Here is a 25,073-nt window from a genome sequence, read left to right as displayed (position 1 = left end):
GGTGCCTCCATCCCCACATCACCTCTGAGGTGCCTCCATCCCCACATCACCTCTGAGGTGCCTCCATCCCCATATCACCTCTGAGGTGCCTCCATCCCCACATCACCTCTGAGGTGCCTCCATCCCCACATCACCTCTGAGGTGCCTCCATCCCCACATCACCTCTGAGGTGCCTCCATCCCCATATCACCTCTGAGGTGCCTCCATCCCCACATCACCTCTGAGGTGCCTCCATCCCCACATCACCTCTGAGGTGCCTTCATCCCCACATCACCTCTGAGGTGCCTCCATCCCCACATCACCTCTGAGGTGCCTCCATCCCCATATCACCTCTGAGGTGCCTCCATCCCCACATCACCTCTGAGGTGCCTCCATCCCCACATCACCTCTGAGGAGCCTCCCATCTCCTCATAGACAGCATCTGTCACCTCAAGTGCAGCCTCCATCCCTTATTTTACCTCAAAGGTTGCCTCCATCTCCTCACACTCAGTCTCCTCTCCCCGTCAGAACTTTTCCCTGCCATCTCTGTCCAGGGTTGCTGCTCTCCCATCAGACATACTTCATGAGATGATCAGAGACTGCAGACGCACTATAGGAGACAGTCAGGGACTACACATATACTATAGGAGACGGTCAGAGACTGCAGACACACTGCAGAAGATGGTCAGAGACTGCAGATATATTACAGGAGATGGTCAGAGACTGCACATATACTACAGGAGATGGTCAGAGACTGCAGATATACTACAGGAGACGGTCAGAGACTGCACATATACTACAGGAGATGGTCAGAGACTGCCCATATACTACAGGAGACGGTCAGAGACTGCCCATATACTACAGGAGACGGTCAGAGACTGCACATATACTACAGGAGACCGTCAGAGACTGCACATATACTACAGGAGATGGTAAGAGACTGCACATATACTACAGGAGGTGGTCAGAGACTGCACATATACTACAGGAGACGGTCAGAGACTGCACATATAATACAGGAGACGGTCAGAGACTGCACATATAATACAGGAGACGGTCAGAGACTGCACATATAATACAGGAGACGGTCAGAGACTGCACATATACTACAGGAGACGGTCAGAGACTGCACATATACTACAGGAGACGGTCAGCAGGTAAGTATCTTTTTTATTTTAAAGAAGAAATAAAAATACCCTTTAGTATCACTTCAAATCATTCACAAATCATTGGGGAGTCTTTTGGCAGCGACTTCACTGTAAAAAAAAAAAGGAAAGCATTCCACTACACAAGAAGTATACTGCTTCCAGATAAGTAGATGTCTCCAGAGTAACTGCTAAAAAGAGAAATTATTCTCTTTTTTTTATTTTTTTATTTTTCCCTTAAAGTATTCATCTAACACTGAATGTTCGGTAGTTACACTTTGACTATAAAATGTTGTGCAAATGTTGTGCAAGAGGATTGGTAATAAGCAAGAGGGTTTTTTGGGGGAACTTTTGTTTTTATATTGTTTTTTCCTTTTTTTTTCTTCTTCTCTGTATACTTGTACCTTATAAACTAAAATAATAAAATAAGATTGAAAACAAATAAAATGTATGAACAAAAATGACTAATTTGCAAAATATTATGACAGAAACAAAGAAAACTGTTTTTTTACAACATTTGTTTTTTTTTTTATTTTTTTTATTTATAGCACAAAAAATAAAAAACCCAGTAGTGATTAAATACCACCAAAAGAAAGTTCTAATTGTGGACACAAATTTTATATGAGTATAGTGTTGCATGACTGAGTAATTGCCATTCAAAGTGTGAGAGCGCTGAAAGCTGAAAATTGGTCTGGGCAGGAAGGGTGTGAAAGTGCCCAGTACTGAAGTGGTTAACTTGTAAGCAACAAATGTCAGAAATAAGCCTGGTCTTGAAGTGATTAAGGAATGGTGTGATGTACACAATGATGCAATGACCAAATAAAATCATTACTTGGAAATTCTGAAAAAGTTACAGGAATCTGTTCAGAGAAAAACACCGGGACTCTGGCCTGACAAGTGAATTCTCCACCATGACAATATTCCTGCATATGATGCGTTAAGTGCTTGCAATTTTCTGACCCAGAAATCCATTCCGAAACTTGACCCCTGACTTAGCACCCTGCGACTTTTGGCTGTTTCCAAAATGTAAAAAAATTTGAGGATATTCAGCAAAAAAAAAAAACAAAAAACTGCACAGTGTTCTGGAAAAATTAATTCCAGGAATGTTTCAAGCTGTGGCACAGTCATCTAGAAAAGTGCGTCACAAGGGGACTATTTTGAAGGTCACAACAACGGCTAGTGTAGTTAAGCAAGTCCAATCCGGGAGTTAAATTGTCACACCTCGTACAGCTAGTTTTTTTAATGACATTTTTCTTTTTTTTTTTTACTGTTTTAGAACATTGTTCTCTTTGGATAAAAGAAAGAAAACTGAAAATGTCCATTTATATTAACCACCAAAATCAATTTCTCCTGAGCAAAACAAGGTATAACTCACCTGGATATAATATAAATTGCTGCAAAAATATTTATAGTTTAACATATTAGATTGTAAGCTCTAGCGAGCAGGACCCTCTGATTCCTACTGTATTAATGTGTATTGTATTTGTACTGTCTACCTTCAAGTTGTAAAGCGTTGTCGAATAATTTAAACTGAAACTAAAAGTCGACACCGCCCCTTTCTACTTTCAGCCAATAGAATATTACCAACTCAACACTACTCTGGGAGGACTTTGGAATGTTGGTTTCTGTCCGATGTTTGCTCCTCAGAAGGGGCACATGATGAGTTAACTGCTATTTCCGTGTTCCGGAGTATTCTTTTTTTTTGTGGTTTATGTATATTAATAATGTTCATGGACTGTACGGGATTAGGGTTTACTGATCGCTGGTTGTTGTCGTCGCCATGAAGTCTTCAAGCTACAAACAAACTGCGTCAGAAAAACAATATGGATTTATTCTTCGTGATCATCTGCTTGGTAAGTGATGTGAGTTTCCTGTAAGCACGTCCTCTGGGAATTTCCCTCACTATTGGAAACCGCCACATTTGTGTGTTTTTTTCTGTTTGACGAGAAGGATAAGTATATAAAGCCCTCAGGCGTCTTTTTCAATGCAATGCATTTCTGCGGGAGGCGGTGCACTGTGAAGCTTTCTTTCATTTTCACCCAGAGCAGAACTTTGCTGTGAATGGAGACTTTTAAAAAACAACATTCAGCTTCAGTCTTTGTGTCAGGCCTGCATTGAGCAATGCAAAGGAGTCGATGTTGTAAGAACATAGCCTCGCCTTTCTCCTGAACTCTGGATTTGCTAAGAGGAAGGGGCTCAGATGACAACATTTTTAGGAATTTGTAGTTTGCAGGAAGCCAGGTCTATGTGTGGCTATTTTGAGTAATAAGCAGTGGAAAACAAATATTCTTCCTGAGTGACACTAAACAATATCCTTATTTTTCAAAAATAATCCTTACACATTCACTGCTCCATTCACACCTCAGCAATTTTTTTTTTTAGCTTAGAGCGCTAAGCTCCAAAACACTGGAGCAGAAAAAAAAATCCCAAAACAAATATTTTCTATGAAGTTGGTTCACATCTCCGCTCCAAGTCAAGTGAAGCTCCAAAAAGTTCTGGAGCTTTTTTTACAGCTCAAATTGGGCAGATTTGTGTGTTATTATTCCCATAGAACTGAATGGAAATGCGCAATTTACATGTTTTTGTGCGCTGTCGCACGTTTTTGTGTGATTTTCTGCTCAAATGAAAAAATGTAAAGAAAAAAAATTAGTAATAATATATGAATAAATAAATGTAAAATTGATACATAAACAACTAAAAATCATCATAAATAATAATTAAAATAAATGAATAATATGTAATCATAAATACATTTGTTTTTTCTTTTTTATTGGCTGAGCCAGATGGAATTGTGTCTTTTTTTAACCTAACTATGTAAATAATAATTGACCTTAACCTTAAAAAATAAATCAATTATTATTTTTATTAATAATAATATGGAGCAGTTGGGCTCCACACTTCGCATGGAAAAATATATATATACCTGCATAGGGGCTCTTCTGTTAAGTTCCAGAAGATCTGGGGGGTTTAGCTGAGCTCTCCGGGGATAGCTCCTACGGACCTGATCCTAGACCGTCTGCTGCTTTAATTGACGAGGGTGGTGTGGGCCTCCTGTGGTTGGTGTTGGAGGAGCGCTTTGTTCCTTGTTGCTTGGTTAATCTCTCCTATTGCAGTCTCATGTTCAGGCTGATTTACGTTTCCCAATGCATATCTGTTTGTCGGCTGAGATGTGTAAACAACTATGTGCCTTGTCTTGTTATTTCTTTACCGGTGCACTGTTTGTATATTTATTTCCCAATAAACTTTTCTCTTGATTTAAAAAAATAATAATAATAATAATAAACACCCAAACCTGAACAGAAAAAAAGAATAATAAGCAAATATTATTAATAATAATATATTTATTTATTTTGTGTTAGAGTTAGGGTGTTTATTATTTTATTATTATTTTTTTCTTTTAGAGCCGGTTCACACTGCCGCGACCATAAGTCGCCCCATGTCGGAGCGACTTTTTACTGCGATTTTACCACGACTTTACCACGACTTCAGCGCGACCTGTGAATTATTTTGCGCGACTTATATGACAGACGACTTTGTATTTGGCCAATCAGAATATGATGTGTTGTGACCTAATTCCCCTTTTCTGTTTTTTTTTTTTACTCATTTCCTCATTGCCCACCAGTGCCACGTATCAGTGTCCACCAGTGCCACTGCCCACCAGTGCCACATATCAGTGTCCACCAGTGCCACTGCCTACCAGTGCCACATATCAGTGTCCACCAGTGCCACTGCCCACCAGTGCCACGTATGTGTCCACCAGTGCCACTGCCCACCAGTGCCACGAATCAGTGTCCACCAGTACCACATATCAGTGCCACGAATCAGTGTCCATCAGTGCTACGTATCAGTGTCCACCAGTGCCACATATCAGTGCCACGTATCAGTGTCCACCAGTGCCACGTATCAGTGCCATCTATCAGTGCCACGAATCAGTGTCCACCAGTGCCACATTTCAGTGCCACGAACCAGTGTCCACCAGTGCCACGTATCAGTGGCATGAATCAGTGTCCACCAGTGCCACGTATCAGTGCCACGTATCAGTGCCACGTATCAGTGTCCACCAGTGCCACGTATCAGTGCCACTTATCTGTGTCCACCAGTGCCACTCACACAGACCAAGCAGAGATAATGGAATATATATACCATTACATATATATATATGTGTGTGTGTGTGTGTGTGTGTGTGTGTGTGTGTGTGTGTGTATATATATATATACATATATATATATATATATATATATATATATATATATATATATATATATATATATATATTTATTTATATTTATAATATACCATATAGGCATGGCTGCAATGTGGGGAATGCTGGCTAATCTCTTTCTTCTTCCTGGAAAGTCTGATAACAAGTCGCTTCAATTAAGATAAGGATCCGACTTGGAGGCGACTCCCATTGAAGTCTATTGACACAAGTCGGATACAGGTCTTCTCAAAGTAGTACAGGACCCTTTTCTGAAGTTGGAGCGACTTCAGTAGTGCCAATTAAGACGGCTCTCATTCATTTACATTGCATTTGTTATGACAAGCGACTTGGGGGGACTTGAGGGCACACAAGTCGCCTGACAAGTCGTGCTAGTGTGAATGGAGTCTTAAGGGTTAGGGGTTTATTATTTATTTATTATTACATAGTATTCATTTATTGCATTTATTATTTATGATTCATTTTTGTATTTATATTTGTGTATTTATTTTACATTTATTTTATTATTATAATTAGTAGTAGCAGTATTAACACCCTAACCCTAACAAAATAATAATAATAATAATAAGATAATAAATAAAATATTAACCCCTAACCCAAACCTTAATCCCCACCCCTATTCCTAACCCTAGTCCAACCTTAACTCTTACCCTAACAAAAAAAGTTAATAATATTAATAATAAAAAAATAAATAAAAGCTGATGGAAAAGCTAAAACAGCTGAAAAACCTAGTTAAAAAAGATGCAACAGATGATAGTTTTCTCTATTGGCTAATAAAAAATGCCAAAGCTCCAAAAACGCTGTATAAAAATGTGTAAAAAACGCTCATAAAACCACAAAGCTCAGGTGCAAATGCAGGATTAATGCCCTGCAATTTTTTATTTATTTATTTTTTTGCATGAAATTGTTGCTTACTGTGTTTTTTTGCCTCCTAATTAGAGCTACACTATTAATCGTGAAAAAAATCACAATCTCGATTTCCCCCCCCCCCCCCCCCCCTCACGATCCTAATTGGGCATTTCTTCGATTCATACAGAGCAGAGCTGCTCTCTGCTTACTCACAGCTGTCAAAAAAGAGCCAAATGTTTACCAACATTGCTAGGCGCTGGGATATAACTATAAACCCGTTTTTACAATGTATCATTTCATTCTTTGAGGCTACGTTCCCATCTAGGTGTTGCTATTTTTACAGGCATTTTTCAGGCGTTTTGTCGGACATTTTTTCGGGCGTTTTACAGGTGTTTTTGTACGGGGGTTTTAGGTTGACAAGTGACCAATGAAAAAAAATAAAAATATCTGTAATCTGCCAAAAAAAAGCTCATGTACTTTTTTGAGTGACGGGCATTTTGCTTAAAGCGGTTGTATACTTCCGAAAAAAAAAAAAAAAAAAAAACCCTGCAAGACAAAGGCATAATGAGCTAGTATGCATCGCATACTAGCTCATTATGAAATACTTACCTTAAAACGAAGCCCCAACACGGACGCCCAGACACCGCTGAGGGAGCTGTCATTGGCGCTGTGAGTGGCTGGAGCCGCGATGACGTCACTCCCCCGCATGTGCGTGGGAGGTCACTTTCCGGCAAGCCGCTAGAGTCAGTGGCTGCATGCAGGGCAAATATCTCCTAAGCGGTACAGGTTTAGGAGATATTAATTGTACCTACAGGTAAGCCTTATTATAGGCTTACCTGTAGGTAAAAGTAAAAAAATTGAGTATACTACCGCTTTAAGGTAACAGAACGCTCAGATGTGAATTGGGGCAAATTAAATGAATAGGATTTGTATTGTTGGGCGTTTTTAGAGCTGAGGCTTAGAGCAGAAAATCTACCAAAAACGCCTAGATGTGAACAGAGCCTAAGATCAAAGGGATGAACTTCAGTCTGTAAATAAAGGCAGTTTAACCGCTTAAAGACTATGCCTTTTTTCTGACAATTGTTGCTTAAAAGTTAAAATCAGTATTTTTTGCTAGAAAATTACTTAGAACCCCCAATTTTTTTAGCAGAGACACTTGAGAATAAAATGTTGGTTGTTGGAATATTTTATATAACACTGTATTTGCGGAGCGTTTGTTTCAAATGCAATTTTTTTGGTAAAAAATACACTTTAGTGAATGAAAAAAAAAAACTAAACAGTAAAGTTAGCCCAATTCTTATGTATAATGTGAAGGATGATGTTACACCGAGAATCGTGATCTTTATTCCAAGCAAAATAATTGTGATTCTCATTTTATCCAGAATCGTGCAGCTCTACTCCTAATACTCCTTGAGCCTTCTTCTTCCCTCCTACTCCTGTCACTGGGTCATTTTTTTTTCTGACTTCCAACACAGGGGCACTCTTCCTGTTGTATAACTGAGAATAATCCTGCACTAACAATCCACAATCCACCTTTTTCCACCCAAGCTTCTGAGAAGAAAATGTAAATTATGATTTCATTTATTAAGAGAAAGGAAAATCTGTCCAAACCTGCCTGCCCCTCCCCCCCTTTTTGCTAAGTCATGAATGAACTGTGATTAACCACATTTTTTGGAAAGCTGAGCTACATTTCACTTGCCACACCCAGGCCTGATTACTGCCAGACCTGTTGAATCAAGAAATAACTTAAATAGAAGCTGTTTGGCATAGTGAATCATGCTAAAAGATCTCATAAAGCAACACATCATGCCGCAATCTAAAGCAAGAACAGATGAGAAACAAAGTAATTGACATGTATCAGTCTGGAAAGGGTTACAAAGCCATTCACATATGGAGGAAACTTGGAACAGTGGTGAACCTTCTCATGAGTGGCTAGCCTAGCAAAACTACTCCAAGAGCACAACAACAACTCATTCAGGAGGTCATAAAAGAACCCAGAACAACATCTAAAGAACTGCAGGCCTCACATGCCTCAGTTAAGGTCAGTGTTCATTATTCAACAATAAGAAAGAGACTGGGCAAAAATTAGCATTCATGGGAGAGTGTCAAGGCAAAAGCCACTGCTGACCAAAAAGAACACAAAGGTTCGTCTCACATTTGTAAAAAAAATTTTGATTATCCCCAAGACTTTTGGGCAAATATTTGGACTTGTTGGACTTTTTTGGAAGGTGTGAATCCCGTTACATGTGGCGTAAAAGCAACACAGCATTTCATAAAAAGAACATCATACCAACAGTCAAACATGGTGGTAGTAGTAATATAGATTAAAAGTAATATTCACAATAAAAAAAAAAAAGTGCAAATCATGCACATATAATAATGATAATAAATCGTGCACATATAATAATGATAATAAATCGTGCACATATAATAATGATAATAAATCGTGCACACCAAAATGAGTGAATAAAAATGAAACTGAAAATATGTATACAGTGGCCACCCTGTATGCAATAATATAAAGTACTGAGTGTGCAGAAGTAAACACAATAAGATATAACTGTATAGAACCAAGTGAAAATATAGCGATTGTGACTAAGCAGATATAAACAATAATCGCTTAAGTGCTGATGGAGTTTTCCCATTATCAGAAAATTGCACTTTCCAGAGGTGCACGCTAACAAGTCTATTATGAGTGATCCAATGGTATCCTTTGTGATGAAAAGTGCCTTCACCTCTCCACCCTATGTGACCCTATTTCCCCCTGAGGAAGACATGTGACCCTGTTTGGCCACGTGTAGGGGAAGGGCCCGGACGGTTCTCTGCTGTATCCAGGAAGTACAGGAGCAGCATTTACAGATCTTCCACTTCTGCCTGGTTACCATCACACACGCTGATTAAGAAAGGCCCAACGGAGACCGCGACTTAAGAAGCAGTTACTTTATCTTCCTAAAAACTATGGTGGATTAGCGGTTCCAGATATATTAAGATATTACCACGCAGTTCACCTAGGCAGACTTATAGACTGGAACCGTCATAATGAGATTAAACTATGGCCTAGTGTAGAACAGGCGCAATGTGATATACCGCTGAATAGAGCACCATGGTGCTTTGGCTCATTACCACGAGATATGACACGCCACCCGACTGTAGGTACAACGATCCGGATATGTTAAAAAATTTTTCAAAACCCAGCTCTCTCGACAAGGCATTCACCATTAATGCCTGTTTTAGGGAATCCACAGTTTGCCCCGGGATATCAGGAAAAAACTTTCTGTAGATTAAGAGACAGGGGGATCTATCAGGCATCCCACTTTTTGAGATCAGGCTCTTGGGTGTCGGTGGCTATATTGACCTCCCCCGAAGAGGGGTATGGATTAGACTATTGGAAAGCATTCCAACTTCATCACTTTTTACAATCACAGCGTACCCCACGGGAATTTGATAGGCCACTAACCACCTATGAGAAGATGTGTACACAAACAGGAACGATATCCCATGTAATATTAAAGGTTTACTCCCTAATAGTCACGCCAACATCAGACTATAGACCATCTTATATAGATAATTGGGAGAAAGAATTAAATTATAAGTTTTCATTAAGACAATTACAACATATTTTACAATTTACATTTAAATCCTCCATCTGTACACGGGTACAGGAGACAAACTATAAATTGATATCTAGATGGTATTACACACCAACACGCTTACATATATTTTCACCGAACAATTCAGATAGATGCTGGCGCTGTCAAGAAGAAAAGGGGACTTTACTACATATTTTCTGGGAATGTTCTAAACTTGATAACTTTTGGAAACAGGTGCGAGAGATTTCCCAGAAATTTACAGAACACATAATACCGGACGAACCTGTTTTCTATCTTTTTCACGCTCCGGATATGTCGGATAGGCAATATAAACATTCTATCATTCGCCATCTATTGGATGCGGCTAAGGCGTGCATACCCCTGTGCTGGCGAGAAACTAACTCGCCGACTATTAACATGTGGATAAACAAAGTAGAATAAATGAATAAATATGAAGACCTGATTCAATCAACACGAGGCCAACACGAATTATACACTAAAACATGGACATTATGGAATCAGTTTATAGTTTCAGATGAAGGGAGAACTCATTACACTTCCCCTTAGTTAGTAGAAAATAAATGGGGGTAAGGGAGGATACCAGACTCATAGGGAGAAACATTTAGACAACACCGAGATAGCACGGAGAATACAATAGGAGCATCAATGGACACTGCCCTAAATGGAGGAGGGGTTTTTTTTTTTTTTTTTACACAAGGGGTGTGGATGGGTCACGGGTGGATTTAATTGGCACAAGTGGAGGGGAGGGTTTGTCCTCCTCCCCATAACTAAATTTTTCCTTTTTTTTTTTTTTTTTTATGTATTTTATATCACAGTTAATCATGTCACATTTTCAGTGGAATATATTTATTGTTGTGGCACAATACTTAAATTAAACACATAGTAGCACCATTTTAAAGGTATTGGTTAACGAGACTACTTAACTGTAGGTAGCCTTGGAACACTAATGATAATCTTAAATAAACACAGTATCACATGACACAGGATTACACAGATACTAGGAATATAAGGAAACACAATAGGGAACACCAAGGGAAGGGGAAGACACTTAGAAATAGGATTTGGGGGAGGCTGATCTGAGTGAGGGGATTACTAAACTTAGGAAAATTCTCAGTGGACCGAGGAACCCCCCCTTACATTACTCCCAAGAACATCTCCTTCCTTCAAGGGAGCAGTTCATAGAGCACCTTTGAAGGAAATATAAAAGGGAAAGTGAAATGAATAGAAGAGAAGAAAAAGAGGAAGCTTATAAACAGAGACCTTTGGGAATATAAAATGAGAAGAGGACATATATGTATAACCCTATTTAGGGATTCTGACTTACGAATTTAGGGGAGTACTATGTAGAGACAGGAATTGATGATATAAAGGATAAGGAGCTAAAGTATTCATGGGATAACAGTTGAGGGGGGAGGGGAGAGAGAGGGAGAAACTTTTGATTTTTTAATTTTTTTTTGTTTTTTTTTTCTCTTATCTTTTTGTTTTTTTTATCTTTCTTTTTCTTGTTTTATTAAATAACGTTAGAAAATATTAGGGACAATGGAGAGTACCGATGACTTTAGTTAATTGTATCAATTAAGTCCTACAGCCTCGATTGAATTTAATTTAACAGATGATGTTGGAAATAATTTTGTGTTGAATTCTTTATAATGTAGAATGGACTTGAAATGATGTATTGGAATATTTTCATTGTCTCTTTTGAATAAATAAATAAAATTAAAAAAAAAAAAAAAAAAGAAAGGCTGTTTTTAGTTTGGTGCACTGTAAGCACCTTTTAATTGTGAGTACCTGTCTACATGTTTTTTATTATTGAATACATTTAAAGCACTATTCGAGTCCCCCTTCTTTTCATGTTACAACCACCAATTTCCATGAGGGGTGTTGTCCGGAGAGTGTCATTTTACTGAGAGACTGACGCATACTCCCTTCCTCCAGGAAAGGTGGCCCTTGAGGGGCAATATTACGCTTTTAGACCTATGCTTAGCCGCTAGGAGCGAAGGTAAGGACCCAGTCACATAGGGTGGAGAGGTGAAGGCACTTGTCACCACAAAGGATACCATTGGATCACTCATAGTGGACTTGTTAGAGTGCACCTCTGGAAAGTGCAATATTTCTCTGATAACGGGAAAACGCCATCAGCACTTTATTAAGCGATTATTGTTTATATCTGCTTAATCACAATCGCTATATTTTCCCTTGGTTCTATACAGTTATATCTTATTGTGTTTACTTCTGCACACTCAGCACTTTATATTATTGCATACAGGGTGGCCATGGTATGCATATTTTGAGTTGCATTTTTATACACTCATTTTGGTGTGCACGATTTATTATCATTATTCTATGTGCACAATTTATTATAATTATTATACTGTATGTGCACGATTTATTATCATTATTATACTGTATGTGCACGATTTATTATCATTATTATATGTGCACGATTTATTATTATTATTATACTGTATGTGCACGATTTGCACTTTTTTTTATTATTGTGAATATTACTTTTAATCTATATTATTTCATTTGTTCACATTTATAATATTTAGAACTACTGCACTTTGTATTTATTACACATATTTTCTGGATTTGTTTAATTTCCTCATTTGTTTTGCACAGCACTGTTTTGTTTTATTCTGCTTTACACTTATGAGAGAGTGCTGTGCCCGCTGCATTACATAGAATTACACTACCCATTTTTGCTCGCAGGATTAACACTATAATGGTGGTGGTAGTGTGATGGTTTGGGGCTCCTTCGCAGCTTCAGAACCTGGACGACTTGCTATAATTGATAGAACTTTGAATTCTGCGCTCTACCAGAAAATCCTGAAGGAGAATGTCTGGCCATTAGTTTGTGACCTCGAGCTCAAGCGCACTTAGGTTATGCAGCGGGACAATGATCTGAAACTCACCAGGAAGTTCACCTCTAAATGGCTAAAAAATGAAGGTTTTGGAGTGGCCTAGTCAGAGTTAGGACATAAATCCAATTGAAATGCTGTGGCATGACATTAGACAGGCCATTCATGCTGGAAAACCCTCCAATGTAGCTGAATTAAAACAATTCTGCAAAGATTCCTCCACAGCAATGTGAAAGAATCATTGCCAGTTATTGCAAATGCTTGATTGCAGTTGTTGCTGCCAAGGGTGGCACAACCAGTTAATAGGTTTAGGAGGCAATTACTTTTTCATTTAGGGCCAGGTTTTTCCATTATTAAATTAAATCATCATTTAAATACTGGAATTTATTTTTACTTGGGTTATCTATGTGTAGTATGAAAATTTGTTTAATGATCTGAATCAAAATATTCAAAATAATATGCAAAAAAAATAATAATCAGGAAGGGGGCACATACTTTTTCACAGCATTGTAATTTCGTTGACTCTCTCCTCTGGTTCCAGCCGCGGACCGCATGGGCATTTTTTCTCCTACTGACCACCAGGGCATTGTATCTCCTGCTGACTGCCAGAGCATTGTATCTCCCACTGACTTCCAGAGCACTGTCCCTCCCACTGACTTCCAGGACATTGTTCTTTGCGCTGACCACTGACATTGGGACATTCTTCCCCCTCCTGACCGCCAGGGCACTGCTACTCCTGCTGACCGCCAGGGCTAGGGCATTTTTTAGATCGAGTCCAGCAATAACAGGTCCCATATAGCCCTCTCTACATACAGAATTTTCCCATAAAAGACTATTTCCAGCCAAAAGATTTTTTTTTCGTTTTTAACAGAGTTGGGAAGGTTTAGAACCCCCTATCCGGTTTTTACTGCTATCCAGGTATTGGCCAGAGAGGGTTCCCCTGGGAAGATAGATGAGTGGGTACTAAAAACAGGTGGTTATGCCTACTACTCCTGCTCTACATACACTATATTGTACACTAAATACTTCTCACCAACGTGTTCATTGTCTCAACAGTTGCTGATTGCCAAGTAGTCCTTGACTATTTTAATGAAGTTCTTTTTTAAGGTTGGCTCAGACAAAGTGTTAGCTCTTTGTATATTTTCAGTGCATGCAAAACCATATGTAGCAGAAATTATTTTTAATTTTGTAATGAATATGCTGATTGTGCTGAGGTTTATATGTGTCTGTGAGACTCTTGCTTGTAGCAAAGAAATCAAAGCTTATTTTGTAGGTACAAGGAAGCCTGGGTTTTGTTTAACCATGCCCCTTAACCTTCTCCCACTGTTAACACTTTGGCCACAACCACCTTTTTGCGAGGTGTGTTTAGCGTGCCACAAGAGGACACTACCCTCAAGTGTCCCTCATTCTCAAGTTCTAAAGTTGGGAGGTATGTTAATGCCCAGTTGTTCCACCAGATCAGGATATTCAGAGGTATTGTGGGCAAATCTCCAGTTATAACCTCCAGCATAGGTGACTGCTACCAGTTTAGAGCTAGAGAGGTGAACCTAAAATGGCAGCAGAAGATCTTCATTCCATGGGAGGTCCCCCCCATGTCCATGTGCGCCTCTCCCCAAAGTCCCATTTCCTGGTAAACTGGATCTAATTTATTTTGACTAGGAATTATGTTACAATACATTTTCAATTAATGTGCATATCTTGCAATCAATTCTTATGGATCAATAAGAACTTACTGATATAGTTTGTTTTTCCCTCCATTATGATATATCAAAGCTTATCTAGATCAGGTTTATATACAGTATATGTTATCACACCAATGACATAACACATACCATTGCCAAACACACCCCCATACATATTCAGACTGCCATTCTACAATAATGTGCCATTCATGGCAGTTGCATAACACTGTCAATCCGAGAACTTATACAACACTGGTTGTGCTAAAGCAGCAAACAAAACAGTATGCATGTTATAGCATGTATTTGTTTTTCTGGTTGCAGTACAACATGCTATCCAAGATATGTCATGGCCAGTTTCATACAATTCTTATAACATGTTTTTATTTATGTCTATAGAATTAGGTGCAGATACTCTGACATAGTTATTATTCACCGTGTTCCATAGGGGCATAGGTTTTATTCAGATAATGGCCGTTTCAGGTGACCTCTATTATACATTTTATTTTGAATACAGTGGTAAGTGGTTACAATTTTACTGCTGTATGTGTCCCTACTCGGGATATTGGGACTTCGTCACCCTCTCAATTTGTCCCAATGACAATTGTCACTTGACCGAAAGGGAAAATCACCATAGCACTAGGAGCCCTTTCACACTGAGGCGCTTCAAAAGTGCCCATAAAACGCCCAAGTGCTTTTGTAGCGCCGTGCTAGTAATAGCGCACCGCACAGGGCATTTTTGAAGCATTTTGGAAGCATTGGCATTAGCTTAGAACTCCCCCTTTTACATCACTTACTCGAATTTTGTGGAGGAAAAATAAAAGATGGAGTTTGCAGCAGTGATGGTGCTTTTCCTGCTGCTATTTTGGGAACATCTTCACAAGGAAAGGCAGCAACGTCGATTTTGGGTTCATCCCATATTGCAATCACACTCGTCAAGAGGACAATTCGTCCTATTATACCAGGATTTGAGACTTCATCCAGAAAAGTTCAGAAATTATACTCGGATGAGCATTCCAAAGTAAGTATCAATTCTTGTTTTGTGTTGCTTGTTTGGTCTGTCACGGATTTTGTTAAAAGGATTAAAATAAATGTGTTGTGACTCACTTTATTAGGTAGGCATGTTCGCCATGTGTATGGATACATTGATGCAAAATCAAAAGTATTTTTTGTTTTTGTCTTGATAGGTGATTTGGGAATGTGCTGTCGTGTCGGGAGCATTCGCGCATGCGCGGTGACGTCATCAAGATGCAGCGGGATGACGTCATACATTATATGTGTGTGTTCGTGCCGTCATGCTTGTTTATGCGTGATGCGTTTGTATATGCACGAACCCACATGCGAGGACGTGACATGGCGTGGCGGCCATTTTCAAACAATTTGCAGATACAGTGTATATAACGTGGTCAAAAGACTATATAGCTCTGAAAGTACAGAGCTCTCGCCGTGGCAAGAAATGTTGGGGGCTAGCAGCCAATATGGTGGGACTATGCGAGTATCTGATATAAATTGAGATTTTTACCAAAATATAGATAAAAATATATTAAAGCTTTATTAGTCATATAAAGATAAAAACATCCACTAAAAACTGGAGTGGAATAGAAACAAATACATAAAGACAAAGATACACTCATATGAATATAACATCAGATTTAGGATAACAGAATCTATCAAGACCAAAATACACTTAAATGGTTGTGGCTGCTCCAGTAAAGGTTCTGGTTCTAATCCACTAGCTGGTGCCCAACATGTTTCGCCGAAGGCTTCTTCAGGGGCATTTAGGATGTTACATAGATATGGTCGTGATGGCTAGATCAGGATATAGACAAAAGCATAAGGATATGACTGTTAGTTTAAGGTATCAGCGAAGGCAACATTGGAAATGATAGACACTATATCATGCAGGCCCAAGATGGAAGGGCCACCCCAAATGGAACAAGCAAAGCCCAAACGTCCAGAAGGAAAGACCACCAGCGACACACATGCAAGAAACCTTAGGATACTAGAAAAGAAGCTGGGGGGGACGAGTGCGGGAGCCGATATACAATAATGTGAGTTGTGAATAAATATGAATAAGTGTATAGAAAATATCCACATTAAATAAGTGCACAGTACATGCCAAAATAGGAATGTAACTCTGCGATCTACCTTGATAACTATCTGTTTGTATTTGATGATTCAAGTAAGCTGTATCATATAGATGTTTAAAAACATGGCTGTTTTAAGATCATGGGGAAATAGGCAGATATACATCAAAACACCAATAGCTCTGGCAACCGAAACGTTTTACCCAACTATAAGGAGGAAGCAAAGATAAATATATTGGTAATCTTATAGATGTCTCCTCATTAGGGAAGATAATGATAATAATAATAAGGGATGCTCACACTGGTATTATATCAGTTTGAGTATTCCAATGCTATGCCCGGACTGGTCTTTGGATCAAAACTCAAAACTCAGAGGCTGGTGCAGTACCTGCAACCAGACCTGGACCTGGCCAGAGTTACGATGGAGTCACTGGGGAGTAGATCCAGACTAGATGATGAGCTATAATATAAGACAATATACCATTAGAACCTAATATTGTGTCAAAAAGTAACGGTTGCCAGTACTTGCCTATGGTTGTAGATCGTGCCGCAGGTCCCCACGTACTGGTGCTATCTAAATTGGCGCCGGTTTAAATATCGGCTCCAACCCTACTGTGTACTTCCGGACGGAAGTGATGACAGATCGGGTCCGGTCTCCAACTGGGCATGCGCCGACAAGTGGCGCATGCGCAATGCCAAAAAAGGGAAGCAAGGGATGCCCTAGTTCCTGCAGCTATAGGGTGGTCCAGGATGCCGAGAGAATTGCACAACTAGGGGCATCATATACTTGATGCAATGTAGGTGTAAAGCCTACTATGTAGGTAAAACTATCAGGCAACTCAATCAACGCATTGGAGACCACCTGTATTACTCAGAAGGGGGCAAAATCCTCACTACCGTTACTAATGATTAAGCACACAGTCAGTGTGTGAAACGCGTCTACCTTGTCACGATTGTCATATTTGGATGTCCAGTCAATAAACCTGGATTTTGACTCAACCTGGAGTGCTGCCAATTCCTTTTCTTTTATCAAGTTTTCACGGAGGCGAGCCGGGGCATGCACCTGTGTGAGTCATCAGGCAATTACACCACCTTGAGCAGTGACTCCTTGTTTGTTTAATATGCTGCTCTGATGGCCACTAATATGCTGCTCTGATGGCCACTAATATGCTGCTCTGATGGCCACTAATGAGTTGCCAATGGTGGGTACTGATAAACTGCACTGATGGGCACTAATGAGGCTGCATTGATAAGGCAGCACTGATATGCTGCCCTGATGGGCACTGATGAGGCTGCACTGATGGGGCTGACAAGGTGGCACTGTTGAGCTTCACTGATGGGGCTGCACTGATATGGTTCCCTAATGGGCACTATGTTGCACTGATGGGCACTAATAGGCTGCACTAATGGACACTGATGAGGTGGCACTGATATGATGCACTAATAGGCTGTACTGGTGGCCACTGATGGGGCTGTACTGATAGGGCAGTAATGAGGCTGCACTAATGAGCACTGATAAGGCGGCACTGATCGCCTCTGATAGACTGTGGTTGTGGTCTGTGGTTTACAGATGGCAGGGCGGGTCATAAACAGGAAGGGGTGGGGCCTTTACAGGAAGGGATGGGTCATATTTTAATTAGGGGGTGCACAAGTTTAGTCAGGCCTAGGGCAGCACAAAACCTAAATACACCACTGCTCTGGACTACACTAGCTCATATCTTTCCAAACTATTGTGGAAAATTCAACAGTATGAGCTAACCAGAAATTTATGTTTCCTCATTTGTCTTTCAGTTTGGTGTTCTCAAGTACAAGCTTCTATGAGGTCTCCATCATTTTCATCATTTTTCAAGGACATCACCATTGAATGATCTAAGGCTTGCTCTCCATTAATGTTGAACTGTCTTTCCCCATAGTTCCGTTACCAAACATGGGATCACCATCATCAGCACTTTACTCCTTGAATGTTTTTCTAATACATTAATATATATAGGGCCTCATATACAGAAATATGGAGTGAAAGAGGTGGATATGTGTGTTTGTTTTTAGGTGTGTATGATGCGTATTGTGGTACCATTTTAATGCAACTATTTTTCCACATTTTTCACTGTTTTGTGATATATATTTCTTGAATCATTAAAGTACATTTATTATTTACAGCCCAGTGAGTATTGTTATATACTATTTTATATAACTTTTCCTTTGGGTGGTTGAGTTCAAATCAGTTTTTTTTTAACTCAGTTAAAAAAGCTCAGTGACTTAGTTAACCACTTCTGGACTGGAAGGACTTGCCCACATAATAACCAGGCCATTTTTTGCGTTTCGGCACTCTTATTTGAATGGACAATTGCACAATCGTGCGACACTGTACCTAAATAAAATTGATGTCCTTTTTTCCCCACAAATAGAGCTTTCTTTTGGTTGTATTTGATCACCTCTGCAATTTTTATTTCTTGCGCTACAAACAAATAAAGAGGGGAAATTCTGGGAAAAAAAAAACAATATTTTTCACTTTCTGCTATATAACATTCCCAAAAAAAATGTAAAAATCAAGATTTTTTAACATTTTAGGCCAATTTATTTTCTGCTACATATTTCTGGTAAAAAAAAAAGCAATAAGCATATTTTGATTGGTTTACGCAAAAGTTATCGCGTCTAATAACTATGGTAAAAATGTATGTCATTTTGTTTTTTTACTAGTATTAGCGGGGATCTGCAACTTTTAGGGACTGCGACATTGCGGCAGACAGATCGGACCCCTAACTGACATTTTGGACACTTTTGAGGGGACCAGTGACATTACTACAGTAATCAGTGCTAAAAATATGCACTCTTACTGTGATAATGACTCGGGAAGGGGTTAACACTGTGGGTGATCAAGGGGTTAAATGTGAGCCTAGGGGAGTGATTCTAACTGTATGGGGGTGGGGCTTTTGAAATGTTTAGAAACCTGTGATCCTATATAGAAGGATCACAGGCACTCTGTGATCATTCCAGAGAGAACAGTCAGCTGTGTTTACAACAGCTGACCGTTCTCTCTCAGCGGGGAGCAATCGTGGGTAGCAGGCGGCAATTGGAGCCGCCTGCCCCGTGCATCGGAGTCCCCGCTGCCGAGTGGGGGCGGGAGCGCACAGCAGGCGGTGCACACTCGCCCCCTAGCTGCAGGTGCCTGACCGACGTAGCCCTACGTCGGTTCGTGCAGGAGGTGCTGCCTGTCGCAGTATATCTGCGGCGGGTGGTCCGGAAGCAGTTAAAAGGTTTATCATACTCCTTGGCTCTGAGTAGCATAGTTGCTAGGGTTAGGATTAGAGGTAGCATAGGACTAGGGATTAGGGTTAGCATAGGTCTAGGGTTAAGGATTATGGTTAGGGTCAGGGTGGTAATGATTCTGTTGGATCATCATCAGCAAAAAGGAGTTGGGACTTCTCAACATCTTCTGAATCTCCTGGAATCTGAGTTTCAAGCAGGTCTTCATCACTGTCTGGGTCCAGGTTGCTTTGAGTCTTAAAAAAATATTTAAAAAAAAATAGAAAATGCAAAAAATTTGATTTTTCCTACGGCTTACATGAAAAAATCCTTTTCTTGGAGTACATCACAGGACACAGAGCAGCCATAATAATTACTATCTGGGTTATACGCCACTTATAGGGGAATGGAAACTGGCAACCAAAAAGACAGGAAGTCCCCCTCTATATAACTCCTCCCATACAGGAAGTACCTCGGTTTTGTAGCATACAGTAAACATCCCAGACAAGAGGGGAGGGACCTCTGTGTCCGGTGATGTACTCCAAGAAAGGGATTTTACAGGTAAGCTGTAGGAAAATTCCAATTATCTCTATCCTACATCACGGGACCCAGAGCAGCCATAATAATTACTATCTGGGACATCCCAAAGCAATGCACTTGAATGGAGGGGGACACTAAATACGAAAAAACTGCCATCAGACTGAAAAGATCTACATTGCGGCCTGCAGAACACTGCGGCCAAATGCATAATCCTCCCGGGTCCTAACATCCACCTGATAGAATCTAGTGAACGTATGTACTGAAGACCAAGACCCTGCAAATCTGAGCCATAGAAGCTTGATGGCGAACTGTCTAAAATGCACATACTCTTCTGGTAGTGTGCTTTTACCAGAAAAATTGGAACCTTTCCCTTTAAACCATACACCTGGATAATGACCTGGCCTATTCTAATGGGAAATTGTAGACCTAGATGATGCCTGCCCTTTCCTTGGCCCTTCTCGCAGCACGAACAAAAGATCGGTCTTCCGAATCTGAGCTGACATTTTCAAATAGACCTTAAATGCACGTACTACATGGAGAGAATGTAACAACTTGTCCTCTGCTGTTTGAGGATTTGGAAAGAAGGAAGGCAGTATAATGTCCTGATTCAAATGAAAAGCGGATACCATTTTGGGCAAAAACCCTGGGTGTGGACGTAGAATCACCCTATCTTTATGCAAGATCAAAAATGGCTCCTTACAAGAAAGAGCTGCTAACTCTGATACTCTTCTAGCTGAAGTTACTGTCACCAAAAAGACTAACTTTCTGGTCAAAAGAACCAGAGGAATATGCCGAATGGGCTCAAAAGGCTGTTTCTGTAGAACCGCCAGGACCAATTTTAAATTCCAAGGACACAACGGTGGCCCAACTGATGGAAACATACATAGCACCCCTTTGTATAAAGGCTCGGACCAAGGAATGTGAGGCAATCAGTCTTTGAAAAAAGACTGACAAGGCTGAAATTTGACCTTTAATAGTGCCTAAGGCTAGCTTCATATCTACCCCTACTTGCAAGAAGGCTAGAATTCTCCTGATGATATATTTACGGGGATGCCATATCCTGGCCTCACACCAAGAAATGTAAAACTAAGACATTGTGGGATTGTACCCTGACGAGGCAACCAGTCCGGGAGTCCAGTACCTTAATGCCCGACAAACCGGTTGGATTTCTAGGATATTGATGGGGAAGCTCCTTTCTAAACAGGACCATTTCCCTTGGACAGTGGCTTCCTCCAGAACTGCTCCCTAGCTGCATTTTTTTACTCCAGGCTGACAGAATGTTGTTCTGTAAAGGTCTGGCATGGAATTGGGCATAAGGAACTGCTTGAATGCAGTGCTGTATCCTGGCCTAGGCCAACAAGGCCCAGGCCTAGGGCGGCACTTTGCAGGGGGGGGGGGGGCAGCAAAAAAAATATTTCATTATTTGTAAAATGACTACGGACTTCCTATTTATTATACAAATAAGTGAAATAATCCTATAATTACAATCAGTGGCAGCAAACACAAGTCCAAATATCTTAAAAGAGTAATCTTACTAATCCCGTGACATAAGGCTGTACTAATGGGCACTGATAAGGCTGCACTGGTGGCCACTGATGGGGCTGCACTGGTGACCACTGATGAGGCCACTCTGATATGCTGAACTGATGGGAAGTAAAGAGGCGGCACTGATAAGGCTGCACTGATGAGGCTGAACTTATGGGAACTGATGAAGCTATGCTGATGGGCACTGATAGACTGTGGTTATGGTCTGTGGTTTACAGATGACAGGGTGGGTCATAAACAAGAAGGGGTGTGGCCTTTACAGAAAGGGGTGGGTCATATTTAAATTGGGGGGGTGCACAAATTTAGTCAGGCCTAGGGCAGCACAAAACCTAAATACACCACTGCTTGAATGAGGACACCATCTTCCCTAGCAACCTCATACAAAGATGTACAAAAGGATACTTTTTCCCTCTTACGATCCGAACTAGATCCTTCAGGGCTACGACCTTTCTTGGCAGCGAAAACACCTTTGCCTGTACTGTTCCTACGAGGAAACCCAGATACTCTAGACTCTGAACCGGCTGCAACGCTGATTTTGCCAAATTCAGAATCCAACCCAGACGTTCTAGGAACTGAACTGCCCTGAACACATTCTGGCTTAGAGTAGAAGACGGCCGTTCTATAAGTAATAGATCATCCAGAAATCCTACCACTGCTATTCCTTGAGACTGTAGAATAGCCAATACTGGAGCTAGGGTTTTTGTGAACACTCGTAGAGCCATAGCTAGCTCAAAGGGCAACGCCATGAACTGAAAAAATGTTTTTTCACCGCAAAGCGCAAAAACCTTTGATGGGCCTGAAAAATTGGCATGTAAAGGTATGGATCCTTGTCTATGTTCACGGATGCTAGAAATTCTCCTCCTTGCAAAGAGGCCACGACTGAGCAAATTTACTCTGTTCGGAATGTGCGAACGTTTAAGAATTGGTTCAGAGCTTTGAGATCCAGAATAGGTCTCACATGTCCGTTTGGCTTGGGGACTATGAAAAGGTTTGAGAAAAAGCACCTGAATTTCTCGTCGTCTGGAACTTCTGTAATCAATGCTTTAGACCTCAGATGGTCCAGAGCCAGAAAGAAGGATCTTCTTTTAAGAGGATCTGCAGGTATGTTTGACCTTACAAACCGAGGATGAGGAAACACCCGAAATTCTAGTTTGTACCCCTGCGAGATTGTAGAAACAACCCAGTTGTCCTGAATCATTTCCACCCAGGACTCCGAGAACTATAGCGGCCTTCCCCCCACCCGACTGAGTGGGGGCGTTCCTTCACAGGGTAGATTTAGAGCAAGGCTTGGTAGGTCTCTGGGCCCAGGGTTTCTTCTGCCCTTGACCTGAAGGCTTGGCTCTAGATCCAGGTGGCTGAGGCCATCTAAACTGTCTGGGATTAGAAGTACTGGGAACCTGAGTGTTAGACACCTTCAAAGGATGTCCCCCCCCCCCCCCCCCACAACATTTTTTGGATATATTTGTCCAGATTGTCACCAAATTGGCGCTCCCCAAGAAAGGGAAAGCCAGCTAGCAATTTTTTACACGGTAATTCCACAGACCAACTTTTTAGCCACAGGATTCTGCGGCTTCTGACAGAAGAACTAACCATGACATTTGTTGTATGGAGTCTTTAAGAGCATCTACTGCAAAATACAAAGCCCGAGGAAAATCTGCTAAATCTTCAGCAGACTCTCCCTGAGAAGGAACACTCCTGGACACCCATTTATTAATACAGTCTTTATAAGATTGACAGACTCCTATAGCCGCCACTGCCGGTTGTATTGCAAACCCTGCAATAGCAAAGGAAGTTTTTAGTAAATGTTCTAATTTCTTGTCAGATGTATCTTTACCTGGGCATTATCTACAAGACAGGTTAAATTTCTGTTTACAGAAGAAATAGCAGCATCAACTGTAGGCATACTCCATTTTCTTGTGAATTTTTCCTCATAGGATACAACAAAGAAAATCTTTTGGGGGGAATTAAATTCCGGATGATCTCAATCAGCATATACCATCTGCTCTAAAAGCGGATTTAAGGGAAAAGCCTAAGAATTTTGAGGGGGGCCTAACGAGCCTAATGAGGAAAAAAAGATTTCAGAAATGTCTAAGGGTGGTAATTTAAATCCAGACAGGACAATTTCAGTGAGAGACTGAATTAACAATCTCTGGGCTTGAGAAGCCGAGAATGGCTCCTCAGACCCTGACTCCCCAGAAGTGGAATCCTCTGCTTGGCCTTCTTCTAAGCCATTTACAGCTACTTCTTCCACATCCTCTGCCCAATCCTGAACGAAAACGGGGGTGGGGGGGTTCAGGTGAGGGAGAGGGGATCTATCGTGTTTCCTCCCTCCTTGTGGCACTGAAGCAATCATGCCAGCAATTTTTCCCTCAAGGCTGGCTAAAGCTGATGCCAAATCGTCCTTAGTGACGTAGGCTGAAACAGAAGCACTAGATGTGGCTACTATGCCTGACGACCGTATTGGCTCAGATTGGCAAGTAGTCCCTGGCCTCTCAGGGGAGGTTAACACAGAGGATCCACAGCTAGGATCTTCCAATCCTGACGGTGGCACACTTGTGCCCCTACCCACCGTGCCCCCTCCCAACTTCTTTTCCGAAAGGACACTGCTCCAGACAAGAAAACTTGAGGTACTCTTTAGTGTATTAAAAGCTTGTGCCAAGCTGTAACAGCTTATTACACACAGCACAGTTATTCCAAAGTAACAGAACCTGTCAAGGTCTCTAAACATCCACCCACAGTGACCCACGCACCCACTGCAGCTGCTCTGTGTCCCATCCAGCTTCTGACAGAAGCTCACGCCACCGGGAACACTCCTCAAATGGCGCACCATCTCCGCCCCTTACTGCGCATGTGCACCGTGCTATGTGCATGTCTGCATGCCATGTGCACGCCAATGAATCATGAACACGCCCCCTCCTAGCTCCACGTGCACGCTCGTGCATGTAAATAGGCTGAACTTATTCTCCCGCCGCAGGGATAACCACCAAAGGTACTCCCTGAACCCAAGCTACAGAGGGTAAGCGGATGCACGGGTGGGATGTACAAAGCCCCGCTGCCCACCAAGCATCAGTGGGGTTAAGAGCAGAAAAAGGCATCCAAGCATCCAGGCCACAGCTGAATACACATACTGCCTCTAGTTGAGTCCTAAAACATGGCACCCGGTATCTGTTAAATTAGAAGGTAACAGTGCATCATAATCAATGTGAACTTACTATTCCCACCACAGGATTCTGCCTATAACTAGAATCCAATAGTCACCCATCATGGCGGGTTCTGTCACTTGTTGACCTTCAAGGACCAGGTCCCCCTAATTTT

The 25,073-nt window shown here is 40.9% G+C and overlaps 1 protein-coding gene across 1 annotated transcript in view; it reads left to right on the top strand.

Moving 5' to 3' along the window:
* Positions 1-2,837: 2,837 nt before the first annotated feature.
* The window catches only part of TNFRSF14 (TNF receptor superfamily member 14), a gene marked incomplete at its 3' end in the record, with an annotated part of 86,223 nt that continues 63,987 nt past the window's right edge, over positions 2,838-25,073 (top strand). Inside the window, exon 1 of the mRNA XM_082274655.1 lies at positions 2,838-2,977. Coding sequence (XP_082130781.1) covers positions 2,948-2,977 — 30 coding nt within the window. The 5' untranslated portion in view covers positions 2,838-2,947. The remainder of the gene's footprint in view (positions 2,978-25,073) is intronic.

The sequence above is a fragment of the Pelophylax lessonae genome, assembly GCF_965119305.1.
Source record: "Pelophylax lessonae genome assembly, chromosome: 12".
NCBI classification, from domain to species: Eukaryota; Metazoa; Chordata; class Amphibia; order Anura; family Ranidae; genus Pelophylax; species Pelophylax lessonae.
Note: the sequence above shows the minus strand (reverse complement) of the source record. Positions and strands in the feature narration are given on the sequence as shown.